The 26583-nt window shown below is 47.9% G+C and overlaps 2 protein-coding genes across 2 annotated transcripts; one reads left to right on the top strand and one right to left on the bottom strand.

Moving 5' to 3' along the window:
- Positions 1 to 1830: 1830 nt before the first annotated feature.
- LOC144173959 (uncharacterized) lies at positions 1831 to 9919 on the bottom strand. Its single transcript, XM_077702334.1, has 3 exons — positions 9512 to 9919; positions 6703 to 6948; positions 1831 to 4402 (listed from the first exon to the last, which is right to left on the bottom strand). The coding sequence occupies exons 1-3, from the start codon at positions 9767 to 9769 to the stop codon at positions 3662 to 3664; spliced, it is 1245 nt and encodes a 414-aa protein (XP_077558460.1). The 5' UTR covers positions 9770 to 9919; the 3' UTR covers positions 1831 to 3661.
- A 1805-nt stretch (positions 9920 to 11724) lies between these two features.
- Positions 11725 to 25078, top strand: LOC144173799 (uncharacterized). The gene is made up of 4 exons (XM_077702058.1): positions 11725 to 11794; positions 18609 to 22496; positions 23151 to 23437; positions 24350 to 25078. The coding sequence occupies exons 1-4, from the start codon at positions 11725 to 11727 to the stop codon at positions 25076 to 25078; spliced, it is 4974 nt and encodes a 1657-aa protein (XP_077558184.1).
- The last annotated feature ends 1505 nt before the right edge of the window (positions 25079 to 26583 follow it).

Below are 26583 nucleotides of genomic sequence, written 5' to 3'. Positions count from 1 at the left end.
ACATCCTTTCTTTCTCAGCGCCGACAATTCTATTCACTAAGAAGGGTGCAGAAAACCCCAAACCCTCTAATATATATATATATATATATATATATATATATATATATATATATATATATAACAGTTAGGCAACCATTTAGTAATATTAACGTACATCAATATTCTCTTTGTCCGCATGCAATTACACTATGGAATAAATTACCCGAAGAAGTAGTTAACGCTAATACAACAGAATCGTTCATTCAGCTTGCAAACAACCTTTCCTTTGACGAATAATTTTTTTTTGCCGCAATGAAGGCAGCTGCTTCCTGCATTCGTTTTTCATTTTATGTGTAGTACGTAATTTCTTTGTGTATTCCATCGCTGTGTGTACATATTATTACTGTTATATTACTCTTGTGTATTGTGTTGCATTGATGTGTGTGCACATTTTATTACTGCTGTATTACTGTCGTGTTCCGAATTGCGAAGCACTTTTTTTCTAATCAAATATCTGTTAGCGGTAGTTGCAATTAATGTATGTGTACTATGTATGTACCCACTCCTGCTTGGGCCCGAATAGGGCCTGCAGTATTTGTAATATATATATATATATATATATATATATATATATATATATATATATATATATATATATATATATATATATATATATATATATATATATATATATATATATATATATATATATATATATATATATATATAGAGAGAGAGAGAGAGAGAGAGAGAGAGAGAGAGAGAGAGAGAGAGAAGCTACACATTTGCTAGAAGCAATTGTAAGGAGTCTTCACTCCAAGACATTCAAAATACATCTGGGCTGCCCCGAGACAGCACTACGCACCCTCTAGACTTACTTGATCCCACCAGCACCTTCAGGGCGCCACGGGGGCTGCGCAAGCGTGGGGGAGTCACCTTACATCGACTGCGCCGGAATGAAGCCATCACAAGGCATTTCCTTTCCTAAGCCCAGCAGGCAGTTTTGCCACTTTGCTTCACATTTGGAATAAGCGAGAATGTCGATCATGCCACCTGATGATGCTCAAACTCCACTGTGGTCAGGCAGACATTACATCACTGTGTAGGCCGCATGACATGGAACTTGAACTGATGCTCTTGCAGGCCTTTGGTCGAGTGACTCGAGTCTACGTCAATGTTCATTAGTACCAGAGCTGTCTTGGTGTTCCTGTGGATCGCAGGTCTGGACGACTCGAGATACATCAATATATATTTAATGGCGATGTGTAAGCATATAGTAATGTTTCTCTAGTCGTACAGTAGACGCTTGCTTCGGCACCTTCTCTTTCAGGCACGGCAATGTAAGGATCTCCGGGCGCATCATTACAGGCCTATGAAGAAATTCTCGAGGCCCACCCAGCTAAGTCCCTATAATTATCACTCCGCAATAAAACACTGGTTCATCTGATAATTGAACTGTGGTTTTCGACACAGGGAGCAGTTGGTTGCAGTGAAAGTGCCTCAAAATGTTCTAATTTCTTTGATTTTCAATTGTCATTGTAATTGGTTGCGCAGCGGTGTCTCTATTCCAGTAGGGTTGCAAGCTGTGCTAGTTGGAAATACATTCTCGGATAAAACCAGCGTGAACTCAGACGAAGACGAAGACCAGCGACTGTCCTTGTGTTGCTCTTCCTTCGTCTTCGTCTGAGTTCGCGCTGGTTTTATCCAAGAAAGTCTCTATTCCAGCCGGGTTTTCTTGAGCCTCCAGCAAACATCGTCTTGTCCTGTCGTTCTTCCTCCCCTGTCCCCGTCTGCGTGCGCTGGTAACCCTGTTAATTGCCCACCAGCACGTCTGCTCGAACGTCTTTGTTCTGGGAGTATGCAGGTTGTTCTCATGATTCATTTTATTTCGATGAACCCGACGTTGAAATACAAATAGGAAACGCCGAAGGACGGCTCGCACAAGGTCCTTAAAAAGGCCACGTGTCCAGTCTTGGGTAAATCCTTGGGTAAGCGCGCTTCGATTTGCATCGCCACAAGTGCACGGGCGCAATCGTTGTGGGTCCGTAATTGCGGATGCCAGAAACACAAACAACACTCGTCGTACAGCCAGCATTAAAACATCGCCATTTGGCCAACCCGATCTGCGGCGGAAGTTTCGACACAATAACTGGGCCCGCTTCAAATGCGGAAAAGGGTTCTGATGGCGGAAGCGGCTCGCAGCTAGATGGGGCAGCACGGCCAATTAGGCCCCCACACGGAGCAGGCATATCGTTCCCCAACAGCTGCCGTAGGAAACGGCGTCTTTCCTCTGGATATACACAATCGGATAATGACGCTGCAAGTTCCTCGGAATTGTTTGTAGATTCAGTGAGCTGCCTATGGCCCAAAGCGAAGCAATACTTGATTAGTTCTTTCGTTGATACAATTAACAACCCTTTTTAGTAGTCTCGAAGGCCCATGAGCTTATATATTTTTCGAAAACTTGAGCCATTATTTCAAATCTGTTGTAAATGCATTACAAATATGGTAATAACGAGCAAACTGTTTACAATAAAACTAACGACGCAAATGCCTTCAGCAGCTTATCTTCTCAATGCTAACGTACGCTAGCAACCGTATTTATTTTGATCCGTTCACCTTTTCACCCTCAATAAGTACATTACAAGTATTTTCATATCTCAACATACATAACATGTGAAGCAACAGCAACAGCAGTGGTTTCGAAGAAGAAACACGAGAACGGCAAGTTGCACCAACTTCTATAGATGTACAAAACTTAACATCGGGATGATATCATGCGGCAAGAAATATTAGAGTTTTAGCTGACCGTTTTCGACGGTCGGCTCCGGTATCGGCTGCCCGCTCAGCGCAACCGGAGCCAATGCCGTTCGCGGCCAAGCGCGCCACGCATGCTCAACGGCGCTGCCGTTTGCTGACGGAGGGGAGCGGACCTTGAAAAACGGTCAGCTAAAACTCGCTATTGTTAATGATCCTTTTGACGTTTACGAAGTTTACTTATTAGAACGTCCTAATTTTTTATTTGTCGTCATGAGAGGGCTGCTAGTGAAGATGATGTGATGAGATGAGAGCGACGTGTACTGTACATACGTGCGTGTGCTTAAAAAACTTAAAAAGAATAAAAGAGAGAAAAATTGACAAGCCAGCGCGCACACCAGTCGTACTTGAAAGCATAGAGTTCCATACTAATATTATGGTCCCATATTTCTAGGGACCATACTAATATATACTAGAGGGAAATCTGGCGCTGCAGTCGGTCGCGGGCCGTCGTGGGCGCCGCCATTGCAGCTAGCGACGTTCCTCGCCTACTTGGCTTAGCTATAGCCATAAGGCTTCTTTTTTGTCTCGAAGCCAAAATCAACACAAAAGGGTAACATTTTTTTCTTGTTCATCGTGCATGAAGCTTCTACATAATCACTGACAAATTAATCTTTTTGGAGGATCAATTTTATAACAAACAAATTTGATGAACCTTCTACAGTAATATTCTTGCTTTTTTGCAGCCAGAGCCAACTTTTCAGCTTGTTCTTGAGCCATGCCAAGGACAAGTGGAACGCACCTGCCCGGCACATGACGGAACGCTCGCCGAAGCGCGGCTCCCCTAGACAGTGGCGCCAGATTTTCCTCCAGTATATGTTAGTATGAAACTCTATGCTTGAAAGATATCTTTAGGATACGCGTTCTATAGCAATTTTCCGAAGCCCCACAAAAAATAATTCATCCAAACAGCCAGCACAATTTGAAGGCCCAATCCATGACCCGCGTGTCGCATCGCTCGGGAGCGCATACCGCTGAGTCCGCTGATACGCGCCAGAACTTTCCGGCCGGCGACGTGCCTTTGCCGGAAAAGACGACACGAGCCGTTGCTGGGAACGGGCTCGACCCCACTCATCCGAAGTCCACTCAAGGCTTGCGGACTCGAGCAGAAACTCGAATTGATCACAGCGGTAATGCCTTCGGGGTCGACGGCCTTCGGGCTCCACATCCACGATGAGTTGCAGGCACACGGCAGCGAATTGTCCGCGAACTCCGCACCGGGACCAAGGGGTAGCGAGCTCTCCCCCAGCGCGCCGATGGTGTTGCGGGTGAACGTGATGTTCCTCGCGGCAAGATGTGCGAGAGCGCCTGCCGCGGTCAGGGCAATGTGGTTGGCCTCGAACAGGAGCGTAGTGGCGTTGGCGTTGCTGAGGGTGAGCAGGCTGTTTCGTCCCAGAAGGTCTCCGAAACTGGAGTCTCGTACGATGACGCTAGTGGCGTTGGTGGCTGCAAACGGGGCCCCGGCTATTTTGCCGAAGGAGCAGTTGGCCACTTCGATCGACCCGACCGAGTCGAACACGAAGGAGCCGTTCTGCGCTTCGCCGATACGCGTGTTGATCATCCGGAACGAGCCGCCCTTGGCGAAGAGCAGCGCCATGGACTGAACCTGCATCACCGAGACACACATACGTGCGCAGCAGATACAGTATCTCGTTAACTCGAACTCGCATATCTCGAAAAATAGGCTAAGTCGAAATTTTCCGTGGCAGCGAACCATTTCATATACGCCCCATGTACTTGTTTTCATTTTTTTCGAAGTGTTTTGGGGCCAAACTGCAGATATCTCGAAATTTTGACTGAGAGTGGGACGAAGATTTCGCCGCCGCGGACCGTTTCCAAGACTCGCGGGATGCTGCCGCGCCAAAGTCCCTCGATTTTTTGTCTCGTTCAGCCGCGCCTACCACAAAGCCGATGTTTTCCCCGAATTCGAATTCTGAGCCTAGAGGCATACCAAATTCGTCAAGCAAGCCTGTGGCACGTGATGGGATAGAGACATGCCCAGAGGTACAATGTACTAAAAGATGGAGGTGTGTCGTGCCGGGAAAAACCCAATGGAGAGCGCGGGTTCCTTTTCCGATGAAAAAAAAAAATTGTATGGAACGCAGGCGTACCCCGGAGAACTCCTGTTCCAGCCAACGCCACCTATAAGTTTTTAAACCAAACTCAACGGTTTTCTGCTAAGTAAAATTGCAGTGCCACAAAACCCAGCCGGTGAACGTCTCTTGTATGTTTTTTTTCTCTCTCTTTCAAACCTTATAAAAAGCAAGATTTAAAGCTGCTGTTGAAGAGCTGGTAAGTAGTAGCGCCTTTTTTTGCGAATAACTCGATATTTCATGGCAATTCACGTAACTTTACTTATCACGAAAATCCGCTTATCTCGAAATATTTCCCGGTTTTTACTACTTCGAGTTAACGAGGGATTACTGTAAATATGAATGCGCAAAGTGCCATATTAAAGGCCAATTGCACAGCATACGGGGCACTGAGGAGGTATTGAGGCGTTTTGTTTGTTTGTTTATTTAGGCAGAGTACAAGTACGCTGTGCAAAATAGCATAATTTTCAATATTCTGCCGAGTAAACGGGGCAAAAGGCGTTTGAGCCCATTTGATCGAGCCCAATTGATCGAGCCCGGTCTGGCCGCCTGACGAGGCACCATCCCTGACGTAGCACAACGGCAGCAGCACTAGTGAAGCCCATCCAACAAGCAATGAATCCAACTATAAACATGAAACAAACCAAACGGCAACATAGGCAGACTATATCAACACAATTATTGGTTGTATAAAACAATGACAAATCACAAAAACGCAGTATAATGATAACAAATATGTTCTACGCAAAAGGTAGAGACCGTGACATAGAGGTTAACATAGAGGAGATAAGCGTGTTATACCTGTTATGCAACGACGGTTTGTTTATGCAACGACGGTTTGTTGATTTACCTAGCAACATTTAGTCTCCAATTCAGTGCAGGCCGAGCACTTGCTGTTACACCTTGCGCTGTTAGACGTGGACACTGCCGCAGTATTAATCTTGAAATATGCAAGTATCTTCAAATATGCAATGTTGTGTCCAAACCCCTTTCAAGCAAGTTTTGTAGCTTTCCATTTCAAGAATAGATACCCTTTTGTGGTCGAACAAATCAATTGTAGCAAATGTAGTTTTTCTAGGTGTTACTGCTCAGGATTCATTGCAATTTTAGTTCGCCAGAACTTCATTGCAGCCAACCTTAACGCACTGGGATCATAAATATATGTGCGGATAACACATTATTGCTGGGAAGTCGGATCTAGCTCGAATTCACTCAATATGGTTCGGGCGAAAGTATCATGCCGTATCAGGTTTACTAAGAACAAGCCCTGCATGTATAACACGTGCGCCCGTGTAAGTACGTGTACGTGGATGTATAAATGCACGTAAGTCTCCTGGCTCTGCACATTTAGCGTTTTTACCAATTCCACTGGGAGCAAGGCTAACGATAGAAATTTTACATATAGCCCTTTCGCAATGCAAGCGTTCACGATTTTGGTTGACGATTTTGTTAGTATGCTTCCCACGTTACTCTGCACTCAAAGAAATCGCCGCAGGTGGGCTTTGCGGCGTCGCCCCAGAACCAATGTGCGAACTGGCAAATGGGAAGGCAGAGAATGCGATTAAAGCAAATAAAAAGTAGTAAATGTGCAAGTAGAACAGCGCAAATGCACACCTTGCACTGTTGTACCCGTGAAGATTCGATTTTTTATTCTAGTCGCATGCAGGACCTTGTCGTTCGCCAACTTTGCACATTTGGTCACGCTAATTGGTCGCTCCACCCGCGGCGATTTCTTCGAGTGTATACCAATTGGCCGAGTGAAAGTGCAAAGGCGCGTCGAAACAGTCGCAGACAGGGCGCGTGAGACGCCCACCTGGCCGATGTGCGAGTTCCGGATCTCGACGTCCTGTACGTCGGAGAAGCCCGCGATCGCGGCCGGCGGAATGTCGTCCGTGGTCACGTCGTCCAACTGGAACAGCTGGGTGCCCCGGAGGCCGTGCAGCGCCAGGTGCTCCAGTGTAAGGTTGCGCACGTTCCGCAGCCTCAACGTGCGCAGCGACGACACCTTCTCGAACGCCATGGAGCGAACCACCAGCTCCCCGATGTCGCTCAGGGAGAACTGCATTGATCACGCGAAAAATTGGCCGCCCGTTGAATCGTCCTCTTAGGCGTACCTCGGACGACTTCGCGTGCGACGAATAAAAGCAGGCGTATGGGCATGTATACACGAAGCGGGCTCACCTGTCCGCATATTTAATTCGCTTAACAATCAGGGTTCTTCCTGGGCGATGTTGAATAATTTGCAGAAAAAAAAATATAACCCCCTTCGTCTAACGACTTCGATGGTTGTAAGGGCTTTCTTGGGTTAGAAAAACAAATGGCGAAGTGCCAAAGTCAAAGCCGATGCAATCAAAGTCGAAGCGTCAACGATCAAAGTGCAAACCATTTGCGAGTCAAAGGCCAAACTGACACAACAGAAAACGAATACATCACGAAAAAGCCGAGCGGCCCCCTTCCCCACCGCCATCCATCGTGGGATTTGATTTGACATCCACGCAACCTGAGTCAAAGTCAAAGTCCAAAATTCAAACTACTTCAAACGCATCGGAATGACGCAATCAGATACACGTAGGCTTCATAACGCGAGGGACACAGGTTCGATTGCGACCACGGGAAACTTTTTTTTATCGTTTCATAATCGTCATCATCATCGTCTCGTTGGCTGTCGCGTTGTGTAAAGCTGGCTTTCCTGCAGGCGTTTTGGTTAGGACACCGTCGTCAGCGAGAAAAAAAGAGCTTCGCTTTAAAGATAAACGTTTATTCTATCACTGGTTCGACATAAATGCTTTATCTTACTAAAATATTTACTTACGTGCTTATGGCACCAAAGTTCCCTCTTTTGCAGCCCTCATGCGGATGAGGAGGCTGTTTGTGGTTGATAAACAGCCAAACCTCGATCTCCCTGTTTTCACTGCGAATGCAAGTATAGGAGAGTGGGATAAAATTCTATATTTCTATTTGTATTTCTATTAAATTTGCTTGGAAAGGGGTGGCGATATCGGGTTTCCTCCGAAAATAAGGAACCACAAAAGTATTTCACGGTGAGCAGAAAACGCGGGATGTCTCTAAGGTATTATTAAACGATTCTCATATGATTGCCGAAAAACATTTTATATTCAGCCATGCGAGAAAGCTTCTTGCACTTGAAGGAGAGCTAACTTGCTCAGATGTGGAACAAGCTAAGAAGACTTACTGCAGTGCGTGATACCAATGTGGAACAGTCAGTGTTACAGAGACCTAGACCCCTTTCTGTGGGTTAAAAAGATATGCACAAAGCCCCTCTCCAGTTGGCTTTATTACCACACACGTATGCATTGCTGGGGAGACAATTTTTCTAGATGCAGTATAAGCTATCTTGCATCAAAATATAAAGACCCTAAGGCCTCTCATTAAGCACCCCAGATGACTTCAAGTGTACTTAAGGAGCGCATCTAGTCACGCCTTTAAAGGAGCCATGAAGACAAATAGAAGTTGGTTTTATTAGAAAGACTGCTTAGTCCCGATAACAATGATACCAATATCATCGCAATCTTCGAACAAATAACGGAGATATTAAAGAAAACGTGTGAAGCAGTCGTGACCCCCTAGACAATTTCCCGCAACTTTTCTATGGCGTCACGGAACCTTGTTTGTGTGATTGGCGGCCGCCTAACTGACATGTCGCGGCGACGCATGACTGGACGTCTGTATTGGGGCCTCTAGTTCCATTTGACTGCATCACTTAAATGCTAACGTGCAGTTAACGCACTAAAAATTATGTTTTATTGCTGGCCTGTATGACGTCATTCTTGCTCATAACACGTCACTGTGGCGCAAAATTTGAAAGTTTTTAAATACTTCTTGCTTTTTTTCTCGTTAAAAACATATTTTGTGGCTGTAACGGAGCTGAGTGAGATACTGAATCCTAGTTCCTTCAAATTAAACGAAGTTGTATTTTCTCTTCATGGCTCCTTTAAGGTTCAACACATTGGCGCGTAACAAAGGCGCACTCACGCCTTGACGTAAGCTTGCGTAATTTTTCGCACTACCTCGCGCTACTCCAACGAGCACGAATAACCCCGTGGCAGCGGCCATGACTGCGCCGGCCACTGTGCTGCCTATACCTAACGCTGCTGGACACGCTTCAACCGAAACTTCCCTTCTGGGCGTTCGCCACTGGATTGCACCCGAATAAAGAAGAGTGCAACCAAGACATTTATTTACGTGACAACCCATTTGCGACCTTGGAAGGAATGCACCGTGCGCTGCTCTCCTTAATTACTCCCTGGGCTGGCTGGAAATCCACTCGGATGGGAGGGCAGAACTGGCTTCAGCGCGTGGTGCGCGCAGGTCCAGTGCGCGGATATCTGCGCCCTACACACTTCTACGCCGCTGGCGGGGGCCGACGCATTTGCCTTACGGCGGAGTACGGACTTCGATGTTCGCTTACTGCGAGCTACGTCGCTGCGTAAACACGTCGCTATTACGCGCCCACGAGGTGAGGCGTTTGCAGACAGACGGGCAGATTTTGAAGGTAACCAGCCTAAATGTGCCTGTATACGCATTAAAATCGGATTACACAGCGCGCGGTCGTAAGCGCAGCACTTATCTCAAATCGCGAGAATGCCGAATAACGGGCGCACCTCTTCGAGCGCCAGGCTGGAAACCAGGTAGGGCGGCACGAGCACAACGCCGCAGTGCCGGACGCTGACGACCTCCACGTCGGGCTCGAAGAGCGCGAACAGGTCGAGCGTCTCGTCCCCGGCAGGGCAGGTGCAGTCCACGCGCTCGTCGACGCAGCTGCACAGCTCCAGGCTGGGGCACGAGAAAGTGCCGCTCGAGGCGGCGCCGTACACCCAGGCGGCGGCGATCACAGCCACGCTCACTAACACAGACGGCATCCTCAGTACAGAGAGTGGATGGCAAATGCGCTACTTTTGCGGTCGCAAGCTCACACCGGATACGGCTGGAAGAGCTCGTTATTCGCGCGGGCCTCTGAAGAGAAGAAACCCTCCCTACCTCCCGGAAGTGCAGGCCGTCTCTGCCTGCCCGCCAGTGTGGTGCTAAAGCTTGCTTGTTAGTCTTTCATCTATCTAACTCCGGAAACATCATGCTGCGTGCTGGCATCCGGAAACTTGTTAGGGACAACAGAGATGGCGCCAGCTGGGTTTCGCCCACCCATTCCGAAGGAACTTGCCCCACCTATAAGGCGTTGGTTTTGGGGCCATTTTAAGCGGTAGTCCCTTTTCGGTTTAAGCCTTAATACATCTATAAAGTCGCTGATAAATTTATCTTTTGCGTAAGGTTGTTGGGATCATTGCGTTATTTTCAAGACATCTCTCAAGCCTTCAAGGTGTTTGTTACGTGCGGAAGTAGGCAGGTTGCCGATCCCGGTGAAAATCAGCGAGCAAGATATAGCATCTTCCGCCGACGATTAACTGACTTTCATGACAACTATGACGAACGCGTTTAGCGATATTTTGTTCCCTGGTGTCCCCGTGTAAATACAGTCGCAATTGTCTGCTTAACTGATGAACCTGTAGCGTAGCAATTTGTCTCGCAACTAGATGATGCGCCATGTTTACTGAAGTTTGTACCTGAAAGCTTCATGTCGAAAATGGCAAGAAAATTTTAGTTTAAAACTGTCTCTTTGTTTTCCAAAGTTTACAACCCTCTTACAAAGACCACACAGAGCTAAATAGGGGTGAACGTACGGCGCCGTGACGTCCAGAGAACAATTGCGAAAGGAGAACATCAGAAAATATTGTTTCCAGACAATAAAAATATTTTTATTCGCAGGTGGTTTGCCGACAGGCAAAAAAAAAAAAAAAACAAAGAAAGCGTGTGATTCGGCTTTGTACGCCCCCCGTACGTCTTGACATTCATATGGTTACTTTATACGATCTGATGTTGCGTAAGTTTTGTGCGCAGCGCCAAGCTCTTTCGAATTTTCCCGGGGTATTGGATCCACGTAAAAAGTCCGGAGATGGAAAGTATAAGAGCGCTTTTGCGAATAAATCATGCGTTCTGTTCGCTGGATGCTAGGAACGTTCAAGTGGCATCGCAACAAGGGATGCTGGCGGCATGCGGAGAATGTAATCGTTGGAACCCCGATAGATCGCCGTAGTAGCAAAGAAATACTAGAAGGTGGTCGACTTCTTTACTTTGATTGCGCATGGAGTTAAGGACCACTGGTGGTTTGATGATGATAATAACGATAAAAGTGATGCGGATAATGATAATGATCGGTGTTGTCTTCCGTTTTTTCCTTTCGTTTCCCGTTTGGAAACGGGAGGAAATTCTTGGGTGTATATAACCGCCCAGTTTTGTAAGGGTTTTGTTGTTGCAACAGCATGCTTACCGGTGACATTCTGTGATGGCATAGTGCTGAGGGATCGGTGGTCTGAGAATACACGATGTGATAGATGTGTAAAAATTGTCCTCCCTCTATGACTTCTACGCATTTCAAAAACTAAAGATGCCTCAGTACTAGTGACGCCCACGCGACGCCACTTGTCGCCGTGTTATTAAGCTCCGTTCGGTGTGATTTTGCAGGGTTTACAAATTTAAAACGAAGTGTAATCAACCCTATAATCGTTTAGTTAGGAAGTCGAAAATAAGCTGAAATTGAGGGGAACACAAGACTTGCTGTATTTACCGGCCGCCAAGTAAAAATTCTAATCCCCAAATTTTCAGAAGGCACGCTTGCGTTGCCGACAAAAGTGTCATGCCGGGCGACCACTCTAGTCTTCGAGGGGAATATGTCAGGCTTCCTAGCGACGCGCGAAGATGAAAACGTGCACCCGCCTCGCTCAAATGCGCAAAGAAGAAGATCGAGAAGGCAGAGCAAGCCGCGATGTCCAAGGCGAATTCGGTGCTATCGCCCCCAGAGGAAGGATACGACTATGGCCTGGACGTCTCCATGGGTGAGCTAGAGCCACAGAGGCGTCGTGTATAACAAGCTAATTAAATATAGTCGGCACGGCAAATACAAGAAGCAACAATTTCTGACACTGCCTTTTTGCCCTAGAGGGGCATAATCGCTGCGCTTTCTGCGAGCATTGTTTTGTTGAAAACTAAGGCTATACGCACGGCATCAAACAGTCGGCGCTATGCTTGTACGTGCAACCCCACGTGGTCTTCCGCATCGATTGCGAAGCGGAAGTGTCCGCTTGCCTTAACAGTGTCAAGGGGATGCCCCTGGCTTCCGTACAGAAGCTCTGGGCTCGAATCCTAGGGTTTAAAGGCGCAAGAAAATACGCGGACACTAGAAGAAGAAACAAGCAAGACAAACGCAGCGCTTAGTTTGTCTTGCTTGTTTCTTCTTCTACTGTGCGCGTTTTTTTTTTTTTGCGCCTTTAAATTCTATGATCATGTCAAACCAACTGGCTCACATCAAACCGTTGATATTCGAATCCTAGCTTTTTAGACTTTTATTCTTTTCTTTTTTTGAATGGCCGGCTTTTTCTGATTCAATATATCGATTTCTTACATTTTTCAACTGTATTGTTCTAAGCAGGACCGGAGTGGTACGTTTTCGGCCGCCTTCGGCACATGCCACGTGGAGCACTGCTCGGCACTCCTGAACTCCCTTTGTTAAGCAATCTTTCAGTTTATTACACTTATGTGCAGTATTTTTGAAAGGCTGGGGCGTAGGTTTACTTTTAAGATCGCTGTCGATACAGGGTTTATTGAAAACTGTTTAAATTTCGGGAAATAACAACGTCGTGCGAATAGCCATCCAGGTAGGATTGCAAGACGTCGTGCGCAAGGCCTGATACTGCTGCTATTACTGCCGCACTGTTAAGCAGAGCAAATTAGAAGCACAAGTGAAACAATGACAAATTTTTACGGATGGTATGTCCTGTTTTCATATCATATGCATATGTTTGATCAAACAGGCTGGCGCAGCTACGCGGGTGATGATAAACATCGATGCAGGAAAAAAACGACCGAAAAAGTTGGTTTCCATAATATGCCAGTAAAAAAAAAACAAACAAACAAAAAAAAAAAACTACGAGGACACTTAAGCACTTATCCGTTCTATATACGAAATCATTAATGTTCAGCTGAAGGCGGCTAAGCGTTCCTCCGAGTTGTGCGCCACTAGTAACGTTCTTGAGTTCTATTGCGGGGTATCTTTTCGAGTTTTTGACTGAAATAGTGTTTACGTACGCTAGCATGTAGGCTGTTGACAGCATGATTTAGACGGTGTTGCTGCAAGTGCATTTATTTTCATTCAGTGCTTTCGGTAATGTGTTTTCGGGTACAACTTAAGAACGGCAACGGAAATTTCCGCTGTGCCTCAGCACCGCAGCCGGATGTTACTCGCGTGGCGCAAGTAGTACGTTACTGGGAATATTTTGAACGTGACACGAGCCGTTTCCGTGATTTTTTGCACCTAATATGCTTGTAAACTACGCCAGCGACGACAAACAAACTACGTGAGAAAAGGCAGACGATATCCCACATTCATAGCAATCTCTTCTCAAAATGCGCGCGCTCGTTGACATCCGGGTCCGTCGTTTAGGCTGAGAGGGCGGAGTGATACCGTACATGAACTATTGCCGTTCTTAACTTGTTTCCAAATATAGGAAACTAGCGGTTGTAGCGGGCCATGCCCGGGTCGGCTATTATATTAATCACATTAATGTGTATAATACGTGTTAATTTATTTCTTAGTTGTCATATTTGGCTACTTAATTCATCGTGTAGTGGTACACACTCAGGAGTTCCTGCCTGCTGTCGATACATGGGCTCCAACCGCAGGCGCGTCGGGGTAATGTGAAACCACTGACCCTCGTGTTTTACTGCAACTCTCGCTAAAAAAATTTCACCAAGATGGTGCGCTCAAGCGAGTGAGTGAGTGAGTGAGTGAGTGAGTGAGTGAGTGAGTGAGTGAGAGTGAGTGAGTGAGTGAGTGAGTGAGTGAGTGAGTGAGTGAGTGAGTGAGTGAGTGAGTGAGTGAGTGAGTGAGTGAGTGAGAGTGAGTGAGTGAGTGAGTGAGTGAGTGAGTGAGTGAGTGAGTGAGTGAGTGAGTGAGTGAGTGAGTGAGTGAGTGAGTGAGTGAGTGAGTGAGTGAGTGAGTGAGTGAGTGAGTGAGTGAGTGAGTGAGTGAGTGAGTGAGTGAGTCAGTCAGTCAGTCAGTGTAAAACGTTTTGTTGAGCCAGTGAAGTGGGAGTGGTTCCCAATTCTAGAAAGCCATGCGATGAACGGGCAGCCTTCGCTCTGGAGGAAAAAGTGTCTGGACATCGAGATCTCTTCTAGTCACCAGGTTCTGCCACAGCTCATGGGTGGGAAGAGTGGATGGAAGAGGGGGGAGGTTGGTGTTTTGCTTGCTCTCTAATATGATGTGAGGAAGTGTGCCAGGTTGTAAACAGAACTTGCGTTCGGCAGGAGATTGCGCTGGGAACATACGATGGAGGCCGACAAGGTGAGGAAAGGTATTCTCACCCATGGGAGGTGCTATCTTAGCAGGTATTAACGATGCTCATCCGTCACAGTTTTATGATAAGTAACATGGGCTCCCTACGGGAGGCGCGGGGTTGCAGAAACTGCCAACAGATGGCGAGTCACGTCTTCTCTTTTCGATTTATGATAAACGACAGGGCTCCTACGGGAGGGATCTGGTTGCAGAAACTGCAACAGATGGCGAGCGCTATGCGAACGCTGAAAAATTCACCTGAATTCCACGTCCAGAGGAGTGCAAATTAAAAAACCTCGTTGGCCTTTTTATCCGCATGTTAACACGAAATCCTGAAATTCATTTTTGGGCAATTAGATGGGCAGCATTTGCAAGAAAAAACGAATTGCATCTATCAACGGGCTGTGGGGTTACTGATGAATGTGTAAAAACACACTGTTTTCCCGAAATCCTGCTTGCCTCTATTGGGTGGCTGTCATATAAAAATGTTGTAGAACAGTGTTTAGATACCTGAGTAAGTTACCTATTTCAACGAAAACCAGTTCGATATCTCGAATGGCGTGCGATAAAAAATAATATCGGAAAAACTATTTCACCGCTTTTCACTCCTCCGGGATATAATTCTTGAAATTTTCCACAATATTGCCCTGCAACACCGTAATCACAATGTCCTCATGAAATTTGAAGCCGTTTGTAAGAGCATTTTAGCTAGGCATGCATATCGCCTGTCAGGCCTTTTCGGATCGTTATCCGTGTCATTTGTGAAAACAAAATTTGCCCTTTTACCAGCGTCGCAGGGCGAAATTCTTAAATTGTGTTTTCCTCATTGGTATGAGTAAGATATGTTAGCAAATATAATTGAATAAATGAATCAGTGCAAGATTGCAGAATCTTTAGGAACACCCATTTTTTCCCGGAATGCTGAATCACTTGATTGTGTTGGTTAGGGTGAAATCCAAAAACTTCTTTAGGTATTCTTAAAAGCTACACATATCAGCAAAAAGCACTTCAATATGTGAACGGGTGACCGAGAAAATCACTAATTTGCGAAAACACAAATTCTCCCTTTTCCTCGGTTACGAGTGCAATTTCCGAAAAACCCGCCTTAGTGAGCACCTACACTATGACGCAAATGCACTAGGGAAATTTCAAGTCTCTAGAACTACCAGTTTTCGCTGGGCGTTGATGAGTCAGTCAGTCAGTCAATCAGCCAGTCAGTCGGGCACTTCTTTTTATAGGTATAGATTCACACCAGCGATGTCTTGGTTGGTGGCCATGATATCTTCATCGTCCGACGGTTGGAGAGAAAGAGTTCATTTGCGGCTGGGTCAGGGGGAGGTTGTGGCGGGGCCCAGAGGGCCTCGCGACCTGTTGGGCTCTGGAGACGAGGGTGGTCTGCGTCTCTGCAGGGTTGAGCTCCGCAGCGCCTGATCCCGGTGTCTGTGTGTGGGTAAAGGGGAGTGCGGGTGGACGCAGAGGGAATGTAGTTGAGTGTCACGGGAGAAGAAGCGGAAGGGGTGTGAGTAAGAGAGGGTTGCTCTGCAGAGGAAGGAGTGCGTTTGGAGGAGGCGCAAGGTTCTGTTGGCCTCCTAAACCTCCTAAGCGCACTAAAACTAAAAGAAGAAAAAAAAGAAAGAAGAAAGGGAAGAAAAAGGGAAGGAGAATCCGGCCCGTGAATCCTTCGCATGTGTCCTCGAACAGCGTTCCGTAGATCTTATCCCTATAAGGAAGAATTTCAGGCGAGCAGACACAAACTCACCGAAATTTTTATCGCCTGTTTAAAACGGGTAGATGGTGTTTAGAAAACTGAAATGTGATAACGGGTCAATAGGGGATTTTCGAGATATCTTGCATTTGTGGATTACATTGCCTTATTGAGTCAGTATCGCCGGGTCTTACGGCAACGTGTTCAATAACTACACTCGGAAAGCTCTGCCACCGAGTTAAAATGGACACACATAAAAACAGTGCTTAACATACCGAAAAACAACCTTCGAAGGTAGATTAGCGAATTGTTATGCTGATTAAAGGTCGATGAAGAAATTAGGTGCAGAAGTTGTATGGGCTGGGCTGCACTCAGTAAGTCCGTTAAAATTTTCAGCTATTAGCGGCGTCCGTCACTGAAAAAAGGCATACAACTAGGGGGTATTTCTGGTAATGGTGGGACTGAAACTTGGGGCCTTTTAGTCAGCCCAACGGGCCACCGAAAGATAAATACTGGGGGCGAAAAAATTGGCAGCGTTGGTTAGGGAACAAAATCGGATGGCAGATATTATATTGCTCCAATTAACCGGAAAGAGTGTGGTTGGGAAGGCTTTTGAACGCGGTTGACAGACAGCAGGTGGACCCTCCGTATTACGGAGTGTTACTAAGGGACAGTAACGAGATAGGGGAAGACGAATAACTCGATAGTAAGAGGAACTAAGAAATTCGTGACAAGAAATGGAGTCAGTGAAGTCCCGATGAAGCGGCAGGAAATGTTTGGGAGAGGCCTACGTCCTGCTGTTCGCACAAACAGGTTTCTGTTGTTCTTGATAATGATGGTGATGATGACTGCATTGCAAGCGCTATAGAAAATGTCGCCGCCAGTGGCGAATTTCGCCTGTGATCGTTGGTCAGGTCTCTAATGGTGGGCTACGTACAGCCAAATAGGAAGGTTAGGAGCGACTTCTCTCCTACAGATACCGGGTGGTCGCTTTTTTATTCGATGGGTCATTTTATTCTTGCGCGTTAACGAAGTGGCCGAGTAGACCTGTCCGCGTACCGCTTCCCTAATAGATTGTGTTGATGTTAAAGGCCCCACAGCGGTTGTCCCGAGTGAGTAGCGCTTACTGGCTCATCACGCATTCCGGCCTGTTTGTTTTATTGTCTTTCTTTTCCTGCAGGTGACGAAAACGACAGTCGGATTTGGGGTGAGGAGATTGTCAAACCAAACAAAACGCTTTCCTTCGAACAAGTCGTCAGAGTACAAGAATTCGAGCAGGACGGCAAATCACAAGACGTGCGGAGATTTGTGCCTGCACTGAACCACAGAGAACGCGCTCCCGAGCCTTTGCTGGAAGTTCCAGATGACGTCGTGAACCTGACGCCCATAATACGCCGAAGCTATAATAAGCGGAAAAGGAAGGGCAAGAAAAGAAAAAAGAAAAGAAAGAAGAAGAAGGGGAAGAAAGATAGACATAGGGGAGTCGAAGATGCTGCAATGGCGGCAACAGCGGGAACAGCTGATTCAACCAGTACATCCACTAGCAACATGAGCTACGAGCCTGAAGCGAAATTTCCCGCCTTTGGTCTGGGAAACCTTCTTCCTGCAAAGGTCCGTAAAAGAAGGAAAAAAAGAAGGAAGAAAAGAAGGAAGAAAAAGAAATGGATGAATATGAACGAGGAAAATGTTATCGGGGCCGAAGATCCTGCAATGGCAGTTACAGCGGGAGCATATGATTCAACGAGCGAATCCTGCGGCAGCGTCAGCTATGAATCAACATCGAGCCCTCCCGGCTTTGGTCCGGGAAACGTCTTTCCTGGGAACCGCACTAAAAGAAGAAAGAAAAGAAAGAAGAAAAGGAAGAAACGACGGAAGAAAAACAAAAGGAGTAATGCCGAAGATCCTGCGATGGCACTTGCAGCGGGAACATACGATTCAACGAGTGAATCGTCCAGTAGCACGAGCGACGAAGCAACAGCCCAATCTACCGGCTTTAGTTTGGGGACATTTGCACCTGAAGCTCTGAGGGCCTACTTTGCTGAATGGAATTTAGTGCCAAGCCCACCGATGAACGAAAAGGACATAGACAAAGCTGATATTAGCAATCCGGTGGATCCGAATCGGCCCGGTGATGAGATTGTGTCCCTCGAGGCAAGGAGGTCGCCGTATGAGGACGACAGGTCTTTGGCTCTTCTTTATGAACAGGCCGCCTTCGGGTCACCGACCAGTGGATGGAGGGATATGAACAAGGAAAGAGTTGTCGGTGCCGAAGATCCTGCAATGGCAGTTACAGCGGGAGCATACGATTCAACGAGCGAATCCTCCAGTAGCATGAGCCACGAATCAACAACGTCTCCCGGCTTCGGTACGGGAAACCTCTTTGCTGGAAAGCGCACTAAAAGAAGAAAGAAAAGAAAGAAGAAAAGGAAGAAAAAAGGGAAGAAAAGAAAGAAAAGAGGGAAGAAAAACAAAGGAAGGAGTGGTGCCGAAGATCCTGGAATGGCACTCGCAGCGGGAGCATACGATTCAACTAGTGAATCCTCCAGTAGCACGAGCGACGAAGCAACAGCCCAGTCTAACGGCTTTAGTTTGGGCACACTCGTACCTGAAGCACTCAGGGCCTACTTTGCTGAATGGAAGTCAGTGCCAAGCCCATCGATGAACGAAAAGGACATGGGCAAAGCTGATATTAGCAATCCGGCGGATCCGAATCGGCCCGGTGGTGAGATGTTGTCCCCCACGGCGAGGAGGCCACCGTATGAAGACGACAGTTATTTGGCTCTTCATTACGCGCTAGCCCAAAGTCAACCGGCCGCCTTCGGCTCACCGACCAGCGGTGACGCTGAAACCACTGCGGCGATCAACGCTAGCGTCCTCTCCGGACACGGTTACCCACCCAGAAGAAAAAAGAGGAGGCGGAAACGTAAACGACGCAAGAAGCGTCGCCGTTCGTCATCGTCTGGCAGCAGCACGGGGAAGGAACTGTCGAGTTCTGCGGGTTCACCGAGTGAACCTCTCCGAAACGCTGCGTACAGTGGGGCTGAGCTACAGCGGTTGCATCACTACATCCAGGAGGTTCACCAGTGGGATCCAGAACAAGCGAAGGTTCTTTACCAAATGTTAGCAACGAAACCTGGCTTAGCTCAGGCTGAACAGCACAGTCAGCAACGTTACGCAGAAGGGACGCAACCTCAATACAACGAAAATGAAACAAAAAGAAGAATAAAAAGAGAACAGCGCCACAGAGTTCGCGAAATGCAAAAGTTGTACGAAACAGAACAAGCTGCTCAGTTAAGGAAACTTCGTGAGCGAAAGAGCAGCGCTGATGTACTGGAAGCGCAACGGCGGAAAGATCAGCGGAAAAAAGCGGAGGCGCGAAAAAGAGTGCGTGAAATGCAGAAAGCTTACGAGAAGGAACAAGGGGAACAGCGGCGAGTACGGCGGGAACAAAAAGACATACTCGAACAGCAGCGAGAACGGATGCAGGAGCTCCCGAGAATACTTTCACCCCAAGAACCCAGTTCTGACGAACTTCAAAAGAAGCGGCGTAAGAAAAAGCGACGGAAAAAAGCGGAGGCACGAAGAAGAGTGCGTGAGATGCAGAAAGCTTACGAAACGATGCAAGCGGAACACCTGCGTCAGCAATACGACGAACAGTACGGATCACAGCTATCACTGCACCAGCTAGCGCCAAGTAACAACGAACTGGAGGCTGAGTGCCAGCGCTACCAAGCAGCTCAAAAACTGGATAGACGACGCGAAAAGAAACAGCAACGTACACTGATGGATATGTTTAAAGGTTCGCTGAGGAGGCTGTGCCGCGGAATCGAAGAAGTCAAAAAACTTCCACTGCAACAAAGTCTGCGAGAACTGGTAGCTAAGAGCGGAAGTTACGAAATAGGAGTAAAACTAGAAACACCGTTCGGGAGCGAAGGGCGCGAAAATCTCACTAAAATGCGCGAAGCAAAGACGCAGTCAAACGAACCTGGGCAAAAGCAATACTTACTTCAGCAAGACGTCAACCTCGGAAGGTTCCAAATGACAAAAAAGGTGAAGGATCCCTACAGAACGGCCCAAAAAGAGCATTTGCGAAGGATAACACTGGAGAAACAGGCAGCACAAGACCACCGTCAGGGCGTACACATACCGGAACAGAAATCGGAAAGACCAGAGCACCAAAGAGCACAACAATTGGAGAAAGAGCACGAAATGGAGCAAACAACCGGGTTTATCGAAACGCCACAGGAGCCCGAAGGCATGCTTCGGAAGCAAAACGAACAGATTGAAAAAGAAGAGGGCTCGCAGCAACGGAGGTATGGCGATGTGGTGCAACTTGCCCAAGCAACAGAAACGGGGCCGCAGCCGTCTAAGCCAATATTCACATTGTTTACTCCCCCTGGGTTTGTGTCAATTGGTCCACGCGTGAGTATTTTAAGAATGACCGACGTTGCGAATGCCCCAGTGCCTATAAGCAGGTCGTCATCCAGAGAACGAACGGTTATTCTCGGAAGAGATCACCCCGCTTTTGGTTGCCAGGTGCAGGAAACCTGCGTTGATATTTCAGTGCCCCCAAAACGTTACAGAAGCCTAACAAAGGCTCCCCCAGCGGTAACTGTTCTTGATAATGGCGCAACCAGGGGCGTTCAGGCAACGGGGGACGACATCGTGTGTGATGTCACATTGGTCATAAATCCAGCACCGTCACTTAGTGCCCCAGCGCCCTCGTGCACCGAAGATCAGGGAGAAGAAAAGTCAATGGAAGATGTCTTGACTTTACTGGACACTGCGCTAGAGGAACAAGACGCAAGTTTGCACGGGGCCCGCAGAGTGAGAGATAGGGACGAGGCCGCTCAGGATTTAGAGTCATTTGACAAACCTGTCTGGAGAACAACCTACCAAGGTGAGCCCTTCCAAGGCTTGTGCAACTTGGCACCGGCTATATACGCCCAAGGGCATGGTGCTGGAAATATAGCGGGTTTAGTGGAACGGGGTTTTGAGGACATGGATGACATTGTTCGCAGTAGTGCGTGGTCATCGAAGATCACGAAAAGCCCTGGTGCTGAAACAGTGGTAGAAATGGTGCAGGATTGCTTTGAAGCTATGAGAGATATCGCGAAGGGAGATACCTACTCCTCCCGTGCAGACGCAGTGCTGAAATCGCCAAACGCACTTATGTTCCCAAGCTTACCGATTTCGACGGCTCTTGGTTCAACGCGTTCTCAAGGGCCATTCGAGGATCAAAACTACCCTTTCTTTGGCGTAAATTCACAAGTTGAGACTGCAGATAAAACATCGGATATCGCCGGTTTGCATTCTGCTTGTCAGCACCTGGAGTCACTAACGGCACTTCTTCAAGATACCACGACAAAGGATTTGGCTGGTGCCGCGGCGACAATGCCTAGCGCTGGTGATCCGCTTAGGACGGAAGTTGCTGGCTACGATAAAGATGGCGCCAAAAAGCAGCTTAAGAGAAAGAAACACAAGAAAGAGGAAAAGGCTAAAAGCCACAAGAAGACTTCTAAAAAGAGGTCTAAAAAGAACAAGAAACCTACGAAGAAACATATCTCTAAAAAGAACAAGAGAAAAAGGTCCGAAGCGTCCAAGAAAGGCGAAACGAGTAAGGGGGAGGTTTCCGAAACTGACAAGCTTGAGTCTATTTTACCGTCAGCATCCGCATTGAGTCCCGACCCCAGTCAGCTCGTACGTGACATAAATATGGGGACGCCTTCAAGAGGCGCGCATTCTACGGAACCAGAGTCCGTCCCAGGTATACCAGAGCAGCTCATGCAACAAGACCCCAGCGGTCCTGACACAAAGCTCACCCACTGCAGTTTGTCCAGCCGTAACAGCTCCATAATTTCAGTCGCACCGTGGTGCAAAAACATTGTTACTGAGGTATTTGTTGGCGGTGGCCCGTCAATGGACCGTCCAGGCGTCTGTGATCCACCGTGTCCAGATCAGCTTACGCCACCAACAGACAAATCACGGACACCGCTCCAGACCACGGGGCCAGTAAAGCAGTCTTCCACATCACCCGATATGCGTGGCCCCACAGTAGCGCGGACGCCTTCATCCCAGTGTTCAAAGTGTCTTGGCACCATCGCCCCTCCTGTGATGGTTGAAACGTCTGTGACAATAGAAGGACCAAATGAGCGAAACAGTTCGGTCGATGACTACGGCAAACGTCATCGGCTGAACTCTCAGTCAAGCGACCGATCGAAGTTTAGCAACCACTGGACATCTAGCTCTTCCCAGAGGCACAGCGACTCTCGTTACGTCAGCTCAAGTGAGACACTGCCTCCACACCGACATTCGCGCAGGAGCAGGCGACGGCACCGCTGGAATTCAGAGAAAACATCGCCGTGCTACTACACAGGTACCCGAACGATTCAAGGAAGGCCGTGGGGCTATGAGTTTACTACGCCTTATGACCGATTATCTGCACACGCCATGACGCCATCAACTGGGCTTGACTCCGAGCGCCACCCGGAGTGTTCTCGTGAACGCATGCCGCCGCATTATATTTCCGGGTACAGACTTCGAGGGGTATCGGGCGTGCTACCCACGTCCCTCAATACACCCGTGTCATTGAGGATCACGCCAAGGCGGTCTAAATTTCCACCCGTTATGCCCTCGCTTATGCCTAAGCTGAATCCCCCTCCGGTTGTTCCGCCGACGTCCGTGACGAATTGGCCAAGGTTCAGGGCATCTATGAGGCTGCCGCCGCCGCACTGCCCGCAGCTTATCAAACAGTCCCTGACCGGGCAAAACGGGGCGCCAGGCATTTCTCCAGCACAACGATCGTATACAGCTTCCACGCCTTGGCTAGGCACCTACCAAGGCACGACATACGAACCCGACACAAGCAGAAGTAGCAGCAGCACCCAATACATGTCCACCCTTTCCTCATCCCTGGAGACGTCGAGGTACAGCGACAGCAAGTTTATGAAATCCCGGGTGGCCCCATACAGTTTCATTCGGCGAAACGCAGGTCGCGCTAACGTTGTTCTCAGCGTCATCTTCATTTTGGCCATCTTGGCATGCGTAATCGCGTTCTTCACTAACCGCAGCCACTACCACGCGACTCCGGAGCCCATGCAGTTGGAAGAGGCAGAGGGCTTAATGGAAGGCCCATGGCTTTTAAACATCGCAGGTACCGCCTCCGCACTCGTGAAGCGTAACTACAAGCTCTGCGACGCATTGGACTGCAAGCTAGAGGCCACTCGGCTCACCAGCATGCTTGCATCCGGGCCGTGCGATAGCTTCTACGACTACGTTTGCTCGCGCCGCTGGGCTTCTAGGCATAGGCTTGTGGCCACAGGGGACACCGACGACGTAGCGATCCAGGGAATCCAAGACACCATTTGGAAGCACATTCAAGAGTCAAGCTTTGACAGGTGTGCGGCAATCAGGATATGGAAGGATTGCATGAACACCCAGGCAATCACAAACTTGAGTGTGGCTCCATTCTACGATGTTCTGAATGCTTCAGGTTTGACTGGCTGGCCATTCAACACCGCGCCACTAAAACGAGACCCATGGCGCATTGCTGGGAACCTCGTGCGACTTCTAAACTTGGCCGCTCTGCTTAGAGTGCATGCGAAGCATGATTCCCATCGTAAACTCACCATTCTTATGGGCCGCCCAGATGTGCCACTTCAATCCCGCGACTTCAAGGATAACAGGACTATCGCTAATTTCATTAGTGGGGTTGAGAGAACCATGCACTTCATTGGGCCAGAACACAATGAAACTGCATCAAATGCCGAGGAGGTGCTCAACTTTGTTTTTCGTATGGCGAATCTGAACATTGCGAAGGAGAGAGCATCGCCTTTGGGGGATGAGCCATCCTTCAGAAGTTTCCTCGGTGCAGCTCTCGGAGACCTCATCAATGTGTCAACGGAGAACTTTCACACAACACTCGAATCTCCAAAGTTTGCCCGTGAGTTGGATCAACTTGTAACCATCACATCGCCCCAGACCACTCTGAACTATTTAGGTTACTATGCAATCGAACACCTATGGATTTTTACTCCTCATGCTGCCAATGAAATAGTTCCGGCAGGCCAGCGTGAAAGAAACTGCCTCCGTATGGCCGAGAGGGCAGCACCATCGCAGATAATGAAGATCGGATACAAGGCCTACAGCAAACGACTCAATCTTGACGACTTGCGCAGGCTAACAAGCAAGACAAAGAGGCAGATAATGCGGAGCGTTCGATCACTTTCTTGGATAGACAACCGTATGAAGTCCAGACTGACCGAGAAAGTGCGTAAAACTCGAGTGGAGGTGTTCTTCCCAAGGAAGCCCGAACTTAATAGTTCCTGCAACGCATCCTATGTGCCTTCGCAGCCTTTAGGCGCGCTCAACACCTACCAGCTCGCCGTGGAGAAACAGTTCGCATCCTCAGTTCTAGCGTTGAACAGTTCCACTGCGGCAGAGCGGCGACAAAGTTTATTCTCCCGCCACATAGAGATAGCCGACAATGGGGTGGTGCACGTGCCTCTCGTGGCGGCCGGGATTGGGGAACCGGCCAAATCGGCGTACGTGGTCCTCCTGCGCCAGACAGGCTTGCGCGTGCGGCTCGCCAAGGCGCTTCTACAAGCCATGCTGTGGCGCACAGACGACGAATGGACGCCAACTCTACGCGCCCGCTACAGCAAGGCGAAGGCTTGCTTCCGGATGCGCTTTCCGACGGTGAATGATCCGTTGGAGGGCGTTCCCGTGCGCAAGCCCGAAGAGGCGGCTGCTGGAGACGTTTTGGAGCACGCGGCCGTCGCCATGGCGCACCTCCAGTTCCAGCGCGACTTGCAACTGCTGCAGAGCAGCAACGGCACGGACTTGAGGCTGGTCAGCGCGCAGGGCTGGTCTTCAGAGCAGCTGTTCTTCGTCTCGTACGCGGAGTCGGCTTGCCAAGCTTATGACGACGAGAAAAACTTCCGGGAATTCCTGTCCCGCAAGGAGAGTCCTGCCAGACAGCGTGTAGACGCAGTGCTCTCCCATGAGCGCACTTTCCACCGTGCTTTCCACTGCCGCCGTGGGGATGCCATGCGGCCCAGCCGGAATTGCGCATTTTTGTGACGTCCAACTTCACGGAAATCCTGTTAGCAACTTCAGGTCGAAAAACCTATGGCGGCGGGGATTAGTTAGTTCCGCCTCCGCTCCGCTTCGGCATGAAACGGCAGCGGCATATATACGTCACGACTTTGAGAACGGTGTTTTCTGGGACGAAAAGAATTTGGGATAATGTCCTGTATCTTCGCTGCGAATCTTAATTCATAGACAGCCAGGCGATAATCAGGCGGCAACTGGCAAGTGACTCTAGCTATCATAGTTCATTTTTAATTTCTTACTTACACGTATTTTTGTGCGTCTTAATAAACGCTACGCAACGTATCGCAAATGGCTGTCGGCATTTCTTGCGCTGTTATGCTATCTCAATGCAAGACTTCCCCAAAAACAATGCTTACCCTCATCCTCCCAGCCAGCATGGGCCGTTGGGAGATTACCTAGTGCTTATATATTCCGTTCCAGGCTTTGAGAGATACTGTTCACGTGCACAATTTGCACCGGACAAAACAATGCCAGTTGTCCGAACAATAGGGCACTTAACGCTTCTACACTAAAAAAGCTGACAGAAGCACTAACAGATGTCCCTTTGTTCTGTGGAAGCCCTGCAAGGTAATCTGCAGAACTTCAAAGAGAATTGTCTAGTAGCGTTTCGCATTTTTATGCCGTTTGTTTAATGTGCGAGTTCTTCACAGCCAGATATGGCTATAAGTAGACAAAGAAGTTGGGATATTTTATTGTTTTGTAAGTTCTCTTTTGCCACTTTTTAGAGTAATGTAAATTGAAACTACTATAGCGACTAAGTGTCATTAATTCGCCAATTATGTATTTTCCTGCAGATGCAATGCGTAGTGCAGGGCTGATTGGTTTTTTTTTTTTCATTCTTATCCGTATTTCCAATGTTCTTTCCCGCGCTGGTTTTCTTCGATTTTAGGAGAATATGTACAAGGTGGATATTTTCGATTTCTTCAGGTCATTTTTGTTAATCATTTTTTCTATTTCTGCAATTTCTTGGTTTTGCAATGTTATGTTCCACCAATTATCTCAATTTAGGCTATTATAACGATAAATGTGTTTCTTCTACCAGGTATTCATTTTTGCAGATACACCGGGCGTTACACGGTTCTTAATGTTCGCAATTTTTTCATTCATTTTTTTTTTCTGGGGAGGGAGGAGGAGGAGGGAGAACTTTTAAGTATATTTTTTAGTGGTTGGGCGGCACTCCAGAGGGGTCTTGTGCTACGCGCGACAGTTCCCGACGGGGTCAGCAGGGCTCCAACGGCCTCTGGTGCTTTGGGTGCCCGCTGAATCAGACCGATCTGGTCTTCACAACAGTCGCTGGCCAGCAGTGCCTCCCATTGCTCAGCATTAGGGTGATGTTCAAGATGCATGTTTTTAATGTCGTCAGATATTTTAGTGAAAATTTTATTTTGTATATTTGTCATTTCTTACTTCTTCTAAATTCTGTTCGACCATTTATCTCAATTTGCGCTGTTATAAAGATGTAGTGCGTTACT

Source organism: Haemaphysalis longicornis, unplaced genomic scaffold (genome assembly GCF_048455015.1).
Source record: "Haemaphysalis longicornis isolate Haplotype H1 unplaced genomic scaffold, Haemaphysalis longicornis Haplotype H1 scaffold_3, whole genome shotgun sequence".
NCBI classification, from domain to species: Eukaryota; Metazoa; Arthropoda; class Arachnida; order Ixodida; family Ixodidae; genus Haemaphysalis; species Haemaphysalis longicornis.
The sequence above is the reverse complement of the archived record's forward strand: the minus strand, read 5'-3'. Positions and strand labels throughout refer to the sequence as shown.